General features: G+C 40.7%; 1 protein-coding gene across 1 annotated transcript in view; it reads left to right on the plus strand.

The window, feature by feature from the left end:
- The window catches only part of itgb5 (integrin, beta 5), a 47713-nt gene extending 37533 nt beyond the window's left edge, over positions 1 to 10180 (plus strand). The window contains exons 12-16 of the mRNA XM_054615124.1: positions 2070 to 2292; positions 3925 to 4025; positions 6406 to 6525; positions 7489 to 7655; positions 8286 to 10180. Coding sequence (XP_054471099.1) covers positions 2070 to 2292; positions 3925 to 4025; positions 6406 to 6525; positions 7489 to 7655; positions 8286 to 8384 — 710 coding nt within the window. The 3' untranslated portion in view covers positions 8385 to 10180. The remainder of the gene's footprint in view (positions 1 to 2069; positions 2293 to 3924; positions 4026 to 6405; positions 6526 to 7488; positions 7656 to 8285) is intronic.
- Positions 10181 to 11905: the final 1725 nt, after the last annotated feature.

The following is an 11905-nucleotide window of genomic DNA, read 5'->3' on the forward strand; positions in this document are numbered from 1 at the left end:
CAAGCAATAAATATATATACAGAGCAGATAAATGACATTACAGTATAAAAACACTAACAAAAGCAAAAACAAACAGTACGTAACAAGTATAGGTATTTTCTCTGATTATAAGTGACTTTTAACCCCTGAAAAACATGACTGACCTGTCTGAAAATATGACTGACATAGGGCTGCAACAAATACTGATTTAATTTAATAATGAATCAATTATTTCATTGTATGGTCTATTAAATGGTGAATATTTCCCATCCCAAGTTTCTAAAGCCAGAGGCGACAGTCCAAAACCTTAACGTATTTTATTCTCCGTGCATTATTAGAATTGATAAATTAACTGATTGTTATTGTCCAGTTTCTCAGAATACGTCGAGGAACCTTCCCAGAACACTGGTTTTGTAGTTTTCAGAAGGGTTTCCATGTTAAAGCCACATGCTACTTTTTTTACAACCGTTCGGATCCATATTTGGAGTTCTGCTCAAACAGTTTGCCGCTGCAGGATTGTCACAGTGCTGATGTTTATTCCTGCTATTGTTCTGCTTATTTCTTCTGACACAAACCATGAATTCTTGGCTTTGACCCTTTCTGCAGGATGTGTTGATAAAGTGTGGACTATCTGCTTCCTTATCATCTGAGATGGCAGCTTAATGAATGTGGTCTTTGTGGAGGGTCCTGGAACAGCTAGTGTGAAATAAGCTCGTCAAGCGACTCTTCCCTGTTTACAGCCGCTGTCCTCCCTCCATCAAAGACTCCTCTGGTCTGTGGAGGCACAGCGGTCACGTAGACGACCGAGACGAATCAGAGTTTAAACAAGACCCGGGGGTACACGGCTTGTCTTCTGTTGGATTTATTCCAGTGCAGATAGCATGTTACTGAGTGTGGCACAGAAGGGGTCAGTTAGCTCGGTGTGGATGCAACGCTCCAGCTGCTCCAGCTGTTCACTGTTGGGAAGGAAGGTCAGACTGTTCTCTCAGGAAGAGGAAACTGAGAGCTAGACTCTCTAGTGTGTGTGTGTGTGTGTGTGTGTGTGTGTGTGTGTGTGTGTGTGTGTGTGTGTGTGTGTGTGTGTGTGTGTGTGTGTGTGTGTGTGTGTGTGTGTGTGTGTGTGTGTGTGTGTGTGTGTGTGTGTGTGTGTGTACATTTTGTAATACATTATATATGGCCCAATGTATCTGGACAACCTTGTCATTTTATAGACTTAAGCTCCTTAGTTCCAGTTAAAATACATCTTAATGCTACAATCAATCAATCAATCAATCAATCAATCAATGAGATGTTATTTGTGTTGCCCATTTCATTCAAACCCAATCCACACACCTCAATCCACACAGAAAGCATTCAAATACTTTGTAATTAATCAAACATTCAACAATAAAAGAAAGTATTGACTTTGCTTTTGAAATTAAAAATCATGAATTTTTCTTCTGACTTTAGGAATATTTAAAAGGCCACTACCAGAAGACCTGAGAGTTTTCTGAGGGTTCATAGGCTAAAAGCAAAGCTGATAAATAAATAAGAACAAGACCATTAGGAGCTTTATTAACCAATATAAGGACCGTTTAAATCATTTTTTATAGAAAGCAGGTAGCCAATGCGGAGACTTTAAGATTGATGTAATGTGTAATGCTACTGAAGGCTCCTTTTCAACGCGACACTTACACAAACCCAGCTCCATAAAGACATGGTTTTCCCAGTTCCATGTGGAATGATCTGACTGGCCCCAAAGTCCTGACCTCAACCCCAATCCATCGCCTTTAGGATTTACTGAAACGTTGAATGGGAGCAAATCCCTGCAGCCGGGCTCCAAAATCCAGTTGAAAACCTTCCCAGAACATTTATCACAGCATGAGTTTGAATTCTGCCTTTTTGGTTTCTATCCCTCCAGCATTAAATACATCCACACAGCTGCCAACAGCTGGCAGCTGCTCTCTGCTGGCTCTGGATTAGCTACTGGTGTTGTCACATGATGAATTAGTCGTGTTCTTCAAAGTATTAACATCTGTCTCTGGATGATATCGGATCAGATTACGTCAGAGTGACCTCTCCGCTGACCTCTGCTCTCCTCTGGTCCCCAGGTCACGGTGAATGTCACTGCGGGGAGTGCAAATGCCACGCCGGCTACGTCGGCGACAACTGCAACTGCTCCACGGAGACGTCCTCCTGCATCGCCGACGACGGCCAGATGTGCAGCGGGCGAGGCAGCTGCGTGTGCGGCCGCTGCCAGTGCACCGAGCCCGGGGCCTTCGGGGACACCTGTGAGAAATGCCCCACCTGCCCCGACGCCTGTGGCACCAAAAGGTAAAGTGGGACCGCTCGGGAATGAGCGCCTCACGTCCACTGAGGGAGAAAAAGAAATTTTAAAAAACGAGGAATTATCACATGTATTTTTGTGACGCTTGTATCATTTGTTGGAGATGGCAGATGGGTTTATCAAATGAGGGAGAAAAAGGTGGAATGTTGAAACAAGGTGCCCTCAGGAATCTACAGCGATGAGACGCAGTCATCCATATAGAGATAAAGGTCAAACGAGACCAAAACCAGAGTCCAACCCGCCTCACATAACTCACTCACTTATGGGCTTATCTCAGCTTTGATGATCAAGTCATAAGAGAGTCGTCCGGATAACTCTCATGCCATTTATGACCCTGGAGAAATGAAATCATCGTTAAAACGCCCACCAGGCCTCTAGTAAAGAGAGTAGTCGTCTGTGAGGACAGAGTAACTGCTGTGTCCTCTTTACATTCACATGATAAATGGAACAACCTTTCACCTTTGACCAGATTTGTGTTTTTGTGTCATCAGTGTTTTACGTCATCAATATTACGACCACTTAGATGGTATTTGAGGGATGAGGTGAAGCCGTGCGGTAGCTTAAGATCTTGCACAGGCATGCAGATCTGTGAATGTCTCTCTCTATTAGTGTATTTCTGCTTGATTTATAGTTTGTTACCTCCTCTGTGGGCTTTATGTTTTACTGCAGCATGTTTAGTTAGCAGGGTATCAAAAAAGACGGATGATTAAAGTTCATGAGGGGAGGATTTAATGCATGAGACTGCAAATATTTTAGCTAGATTTATCTAATAAACTGACAACTCAGTGGCAAATTCTCAAGAGATTGGCGCAGCTTTTGCAGCCGCAGAACCTTCACAAATGAGACAAAGAGAAACTCTCTGATTCTCAAAGCACTAGCTACCTAACTGCCCTGCAAAGTAAATTGCATCTCTGTGCTCATTTTTGCATTTTGCACATATTTAAATAAGGTTATATGTAGACATTTGGCGCAAAATCAGAACCCTTTCTATGCAAATTAGCGACAATAGTTAGCGCAGTGAAATTATTAGCATCTTCAGAGAGTCTGAAGAGCATTTAAAAGAGATTTCTCCTTTATATTTGGATGCACTGACAGGTTTCAATGACAGCCGAGTCATGAAAAGTGTATGAATACAGCTCCCCTAAGTGAGAGAAAAAAAGATATAAATAATCAATGGAGTTACGCTGCTTTGCCTCAAACAGCATCTCTTTTAAGAGACGCATTCTAGTTTCTGCTGCGGTTATTTAATAACAGAAAAATGTCTCAAATGTCTCAAAAAGCTCTTAGAATAAGATCATTTAAATGAAACCGAAAGTGACTGTACCAGTGTCGCTAACGGATAAAGTCACATCCCCGGCTGCAGTTTATTTGTGTTTTGCCTGCTTCACGGTTCATCTGAAGTTCAGCTGCCCACAGTTCTCTGCAGAGACGCTTCCAGTGTTTTAAGGGAGCACAGTGGGGTATTTCTGACAGCTGACGTACCCGGAGTAGGGAAGACTGTGCAGGCCTCGTTTAGATTTGTGCTCTCTGAGTGCTTTCAATGAATAAAGATGAAAGAAGACATTTCTTAAAAAGATTATACTCTGCTTTTCCATTCAATTTGCTCTCCTCTGCTTCAGGGAGTGTATCGAGTGCCGGCTTTTCAACTCGGGACGTATCGCAGACAACCAGACCTGCCAACGCCTGTGCAAGGATGAAATCATCACTGTGGAGACCCTCGGTGAGTGAAACACAAGAACACACACATTTACTACACAAACACACACAAACACACACGCAGACCTGCTGGTTGGCAGAAACAAGTAAACACACCAGTGGCATCTGTGTCGGTCTCACTTTACACCTCACACGTCTTCCACTGTCACTAATTATTAGACTTTTATCTTGTCTTTTTCTTAATAATCATGTTGTTACGGTTAACGATTTCAGTTAATGTGACATATTTAACACTTCTGATGTGATGCATAATATCACAACACCATGATGCCATTCCAAGAATAGCCATTTTTTAAATATGTACACACTGACAATGTTCTAATAATAAGAGGCAGCTAAAGATAAGATAAGATAATCCTTTATTAGTCTCACAGCGGCGAAATTTGCAGGATAACAGCAGCAGAGTGGATAGGGCAAACAGGAGTAAAAACAAGTATTCTAAATAAGTAAAAAGACAACAATAACTAAAATATTATATAACCAGAATTATTGTTATATTTATTTCTGTTAAATTAGTAATGGCTAATATTCTAATGGCATTTATTTTCCCTGTTTGATTTCACCAAATACATTATGAACTGTAGAAAATTGTGTTAATATATTGAATAAGAATCTGATGTATACAGTATATATAGACAGTGGTCTAAATATGAATACTCTATATAGGACAATATGAACAGTATGATAAGTCACTGTTGACAAAAGATTTATTATAATGTTTCAAAGGCAGAATCGCACAAAACGGCAAATTCCAAATTATGCGAAAGTGCAACTATTAGAAAAGATCCATGTTTTTCTCATAATGGGCATGGTTGTTAGCGTGACTCTTGGTCCTGTTATTACTCATCTCTCTGTGTTTTGTTTGGGGCTTTGCTGCTCCACATCTTTCCTTGTTTAACACCTCATAATGAAAGAACACCCGGCGAGCGTTAATCAGACGCGTTTATCTTATTATGCAGCAGGTGTCCGTCTGGGTCTCTCACAGCTCCACAGAGAACCTCCAGTACAGCACAACCCCGTCATTTCATTCAAAGAGCTCAAGTACAAAGTCCGTCCTCGCTCATCTCCACCCACCAAACAAACCTCATGTTTAAAAAGGAGTTTCAGGTGTTAAGGGGGCGGCTGTGGCGTAGTGGAGAGCAAGGTAGTTCTCCAATCAGAGGGTCGGTGGTTCGATACCCGGCTTCGGCAGTCGATGTGTCCTTGGGCAAGACACTTAACCCCAAGTTGCTCCCGAAGGCTTGCCATCGGTGTGGACTGGATGTTGCATGAATGTTAGTTAGAGTCTGATGGTGGCACCTTGCATGGTAGCCTGTCATCAGTGTGTGAATGGGTGAATGATATGTAATATACTACTGACTGTAAGTCGCTTTGGATAAAAGCGTCTGCTAAATGACTGTAATGTAATGTGTAATTGTGATGTAACTGCAATAGATTTTTTTTTACATCCCTCACAGCGGGAGGGAAACGTTTAGGAATGCATTAATAAGCGCACACTGATTTATGATTTATGGCCTCCGTGACACCCTGATGCTGCACGGCGTTCCACAGAGGAGAGCGAGGAGGCTGCGGTGGTGTGTTTAGTTCTAGAGATTATTATTAAGACGGGTTTTGCAGCATTCATCCCCCCCCGCTGCTAGTTCAGCCATCCAACTGGCCTTAATGGACTCCACATGTACATTCCAGATACTTTGTGCATGAAATAGTGGCGGGAGGAGGGGCTGATGGGGAGAGGGTGGACCAGGGCAGTATGACCTCACTCTCCTGTGTGAGATGTCTCTGGATGATGAAGATTGACAGGGAACAAGGGGAACCCAGAATATCAGTCTTAAATTGTGATTTCACAGCAGAGAAATTCCGTCTATGTGAGGATTATTTTTTTCTTCAGTGTCGGATTCCTCTTCAGAGTTACCTCACCCTTTTTTCTCCCCATCTCTCTCTCTCTCTTTGTTCCTGATAGTGAAGACAAACCTTGATGGATAATAGTGATACAATATGATGATAATTCCTTTAAAACAACAGTAGAAAGTGAGGTCAGACAGAATGAGGAATTAATCTAATTGCTCTCTTTTTTCAATCAGAAGAATTTTCACAAAATGAAAGTAAAGAAGCTTAAAGGTAGCTATAAAAACAAGTCAATAAAAGTTCATTTTAATAAAGTCCCACATTGTTTTGGAGGCTGTTTTTTTTTTACGATACTCTCACAATTATGGTTAATTGGGCTTTTTTCCACGTTTTTTCTCTTCTCTCCTTTTGTGGTAGATCTCTAATAATTTCTAACCAATCCAATGTGAAATTGATCCAAAATTCTTATCAGCGTTTCTTTTTGTAACTGATTGAAGTGTTTCTCTCTCTCTGCTTTTCCCTCTCGCTCTCCCTTCCAGACACGGAGGACCCCGGTGCCGTTCTTTGTCTCTATAAGACAGACAACGATTGTGTCATGAAGTTCACGTATTCCGAGCACGCCAGCGGGCAATCCATCCTCACCGCTCTCAAAGAGCCAGGTCAGTGCCCCGAAACAGCAACGCATTACGTATTCAGGCCCTTTTCTAACCGGATGAGAACCCACTGCTGTTAGATATGTATTTATGGTGCAACAAGATCGACCACTCTAATATAAAGAACATTTTGTGAAGATTTTTCTTCTGAAGATTTATGAGGGACTACAACATTTGGTTGTCAATAAAATGACCTTGAACACCACCACAACTGTTAAAGGTTGACATTCTTGGCTCTTAACTTCAGATTTTTTTCCCCATGTTGTCTGCTTTGAACCCGTCACTTCATAGCACAGACTCTGACTCCTCTGAATGACTTTGATAACGACATATCTGCATTACTTTCCTAAAATCTGCCACGGATTCATATCAGTATGAAAAATGTTTAATGATTCATTTCTTTGTGGCTTGTTACATGAAACGTTGATGCATTTGATGATTACGTGCAAACTTAAAGGCACAATGTGTAGGAATTGATTTGAGAACAATAGATTAAATGCAAGAACCAATCATACACACAGATTTGTTCTTAAGCGTTTTCTATGAGTGATTTAGAGGAACTTGCGGCATTGACCAATTTTCTATCATTTCCAATTTTCTCTTAAGGTACAAACACATTTGTGGTCCAGACGTTTCATAGGAAACAAAGAAGTTTTATTCCAAAATCTGAGTTCCAATGTTTTTAAGAAAAGTCAAGATATATCACATTGAGGATTCTATAACGTGTCCAGATATGAACCTTTTGGGACGTTTCTGTCCAAGTGTCTAACTAACTGTCTTAACTAAGGGAGGAACTTTTAAGATTAGCCTCCATTACAGGATTCCAAACACAAAACACCATTAAAGGATGATGGTGCTTTATTCCAACTAGGGTCATTTTTTGTAGCTCATCCCTTTGGGTGATGCTAACATTTGTCCTCAACAGTGATTGATTATATCTGACTCTAACTTTTCCTCTCCCCGTGTCAGAGTGCAGTGGTGGGCCCGACGCTATGATGGTGCTGCTGGCCGTGGTCGGCAGCATCCTGCTGGTGGGGGTGGTGCTGCTCGCCGTCTGGAAGCTGGTGATCACCGTTCATGACCGGAGAGAGTTTACACGCTTCCAGAACGCACGCTCACGAGCCCGATACGAGATGGTAAGGACTTACTTTTTAATTGACCTCAATACAAAATATGCAAATAAAGACAAGAGGAAAAAAATCAATAAAAAGAAAACTTTTTTTATCGATTTTTGTATTTTGACTGGTAGCAGAAAAAACCTTTCGGCAGACTTAAGACTGGGAATGTGTTCTGGTTTGTTTTGTTAAAACACTACAAGTGTAACTACATCCCAGCATCATTGTCTCTGGCTGCAACATAATTAACATTATTCACATTTCAATGTGGAGAAACGACTTTGCACAGTAGGCTAATCACACCTCGCATGCATTTTCACAGTTGAAAGCCAAAACTTGCATTGCACTGTACTGTGAATTTCCACCGTTGGAGGCCATTGTGTTGTAAAGTGTTGTAATGCGTGCGAATCTGCATAGTAGTATATTGTTCTTCATTGTTTAAATGTATTTTAAAATTATAATTCTGCAAATAAACCCCTTTTTTACTGAATGCATCAGTAATCTGATTACAGCTTGTATCCTAATTACGAAACATCATTCCTTGTATTTTGTTACTGATTAGAACCCTGAACTTTCTCACTTTGGAATTCAAATCTATAATTTTAGCCATTGTATGACTTTCTGTTTTTTGTGTCTCTCACACACCTCCAGGCCTCCAACCCTCTGTACAAGCAGCCCGTGACTACACATTTCGTAGAGACAGATTTCAACATGTATGGGAAGTCCTCCTTCAACGGAGGGGTCCACTGATCCGTCAGCACGGGGCGCGGCAGGACCGGTCCGACACGAACAGATCCCCGGAGGACGGGTCGGGAGGTGGACGGCGGACTGAAATGAACTAGACTGTGTCCGAGGAGAGGGGGGGGAGTGGTACTATCTGTGGCCTTTTTTTAAAATCTTTACGCAGGAGATTCAAGCCTACAGCCGCAGAGATGATGTGACTTTTTCTTTTTCCGCATCTGTGTGTTTTTCGCTGACAGCAGTGGAAGTTGGTGGAAGAGCAACGAAGCACGAACTCCTCGGTCTTGTTTAGAGAGAGAGAAAGAGAGAAAGAGAGAGAGAGAGTAGAGTTAGCGGTGAGTTTGTCTGCAGTTACACAAAATAAACAAACTCTCATGAAAACCACGACTCCAACCACATAAAACCACCTTTCAATCTTTGCACAGAGCAGGCAGGACATTGGCTTATATTTGTATATTTTTATAAACACTAAAAATGCCTTTTTCTTTTTTTTTTTTTTGTATAAACTTTGCACCCAAAAGGACTCTGAATAAATTTCACTCCACATCAGACCATTTTAAATTCACAGGATAATTGAAAAGTTTTCTAAAGGTGGCTATGATGACGTTGTGGTACTACTAACATTTACTAAGCAATAGACTTCTTACCCTCGTTTTGCACAGAGAATATTAAGAGTCAAGTAAAGATTTAAGTTTTCTTCTATGTTGTGTGTGTGTGTATGTTTGTGTGTGTGTGTGTGTGTTATTGTGCGCTCCAGTTGACCTCCCTTCGATTACCCTGAAGTGTGGGATTTCAAACTCACTCCCAGCCTTTTAACACTGAAATGAAGCAGCAGGTATTTCTCTATATTTGTCTTTTTGTCGGCAAATGCAAAGAGCAAAACCAACAATGTGCTCGTCCCTCAATAGTCTCAGTTGTGCAGGGATGACATGTTTTTTGTAGCTCAACTGAGAAGTTAGCATCGCACTGGTTCCCTCAACAAAAAGTGAGATTATTGGATTATTGCAGAAGATATGCTCTGAAGCAAACAAACGTTTATGATACTTACACGTTTTGTTTAGCAATCCAGTTTTAGGACTCATTCCTGCAGCCTCATTCAGAGTATTAACATAAAAGCAAACAACTATTTTCTATGTAAAGATCTAAAGATATAGTGGAGTAATGAAGTCACTCTCCCTTTGTGTATGTTTGTGGCCGACCTTCTCTGTTCCTGTTGACGTAGCCGAGCCTCTTATGCGTGGTTTCAGTGCATGTTGAGAGCTGTGTGGAGGCAATTGCAATGCTCTGAAATTCATATTGAGCACCTTAAAATTATGTCACATATATAAAGTTACATTTTCAGAATCTTTTCGCTAAAACAGCGGGGCGCTGTGTTTTTTAGGTAAACATTAATTAAATACGAGGAAAGTTTGTTGGGGACTATTTTCAGCAGTGGATTAATACACATTTGGAGCTCTTGTGAGTATTTGCAGTAAAGCTAAAGCAATTGCACGCATTAAATTGATCTGCAGGTGTTTTTCTAATGGATTAATCATTATTTCTTTCTCAAAAGCACAAAGTATTGTCTTGTTCCAGTCAGTGCCCGAATGTTCTGCTTTTCCCTGTTTTATTTTAAATTGAATATCTTTTGGAATCGGACAGTTGGCCGGACAAAACAAACAATCTGAAGATGTCACTGTGGGCATTAGGGACATTTTGACAGGCTTTTTTTTCTGTTTTTACTATTTTCTGTTGGTTTTTTTTGACCAAACGATTAATCAAAAACAAATTGGTAGATTAATCTATGATTAAAATAATAAATCGTTGCAGTGCATGGCTCATTGTTCTGTTTTCTGATGGAGCTACATCAGGCTTTGACTACACAGACAATTCTTGTTGGCTGTTTTGGAGCATTGTTGGTTTTGGTCTTTGTGTTGGATTTAAAACATATATATACACATGGATAAAATATCACCAGCTTCTGAACCCTTAACAACACCTCACAATCTGAACTGCCTTAAATCATTCTCATGTGACGATAGAGTAGATTTGTTACAGTTTTCTAACATGGAATACAAACACATGCAGTACTGTGAGTTAGTGTGGATTTGGTCACACAGTATAAAGTCCCTGTGAGGCTGGGTCCACCCTGTCTGCACTGGGAGTGGGTGGAAACCTAGGCGTCCAGAGTCATAAATCTCCCGTCACTGTTCCCACAGTGAGAGGTGAGGTCTGAACCGTCGCAGAGAGACATGTTGCAGAAGGTGTGACGCTCTTACAGTAAAAGTGGCAAGGACTTGGAGTTTGTATGTGCAAAGAGTGTGTGTAAATATTATAACCAGGGTATGGATGTACATACAGTGCCAAATGAAATGAAAAAAATGCTTCAATTGTGGAGTTTCGGCTGCGTGTCTTGGCACAGTTCACACAAACTCATCCACCCACACACTCCTTTTTTCAGCTCAAACATAAGTCTCTAATTGTTCTTCCTGTACAGGCGTGAACATTTCCACATGGGTGAACAGACTCGCACCACTACATGTTTATGTAACACTGCACACGGAGCAAGAACAATAAACTGTCTCATGTCAAAGAAGCCGGTGGGTCTGTTGTGTTTGGCTCACACATACGTTCCATATTTACAGAGGCTGCGTTGGGAGGAGGGGCTTCAATCTGAGGTCTAATTTTAAACATCACACATGACGCTGTCTGTGTGTCTGCAGCCTTCAAAGTTTAGGAGAACATCTGTTTGCTCTTCTAACCGTGATCACACATGTTTGATGTGTGATCACACAGACAGGGAGGCTGGGCTGATGTGTCCTCTGATGCTGTAATTTAACACTTCCCTGGTCAGACCCCTCCCAACCTGATGATTATTATGACACTTCTTTAACTAAATGACCCTTTAATTACATATTCAGATTTTTTTCTTTGAATTATCACATTCAGGGCTCAACACTTACTTTTAAAAGTGGCATCAGCTTTTTGTTGCCATTTTTAGTCACCTTCTATTTTGAACAATTTAGATGATATGCAGTTACACGTCCGCTTGATAATGAATATGTGACATGAAAAGATAAAAGCTTTATTATAGTACTCAAAACAAAATCAAAATCCCACAGTCAAACAACTAAATTTAATTCGCCATTGTCTCTAAATCAAATGCACATGCAGTGCTGTCTGGTTCTGACACTATATTCAATATTCAAATACCACTTTTTACGGTACAAATTTTTACTTTTTGTAGTTTTTTTATATTTGAAAAAGAGGTTGACATTGTTTGCAGCAACAGGTCAAGAGTTGGTGGCTATTGGCAACCTGGCAACTGTTACTGTTGAGTCCTGATTTTCCCATTTTAAAGCCAGCGTACCTCTATGGGGACGTTATTGGAGTAATATTATTTGCAAGTGAATATGTCCACTAATCTGTAAATGCAAATGTTTACACAAATTTGTGAATGCGTACAGATTTGTGTGTGCACACATCTGTGAATGTGTACACAGAACTGAGTACATATTAGGAAATCAAATCTGTGCATGCATGTGTATATG

Source organism: Anoplopoma fimbria, chromosome 16 (genome assembly GCF_027596085.1).
Source record: "Anoplopoma fimbria isolate UVic2021 breed Golden Eagle Sablefish chromosome 16, Afim_UVic_2022, whole genome shotgun sequence".
Taxonomy (NCBI): domain Eukaryota; kingdom Metazoa; phylum Chordata; class Actinopteri; order Perciformes; family Anoplopomatidae; genus Anoplopoma; species Anoplopoma fimbria.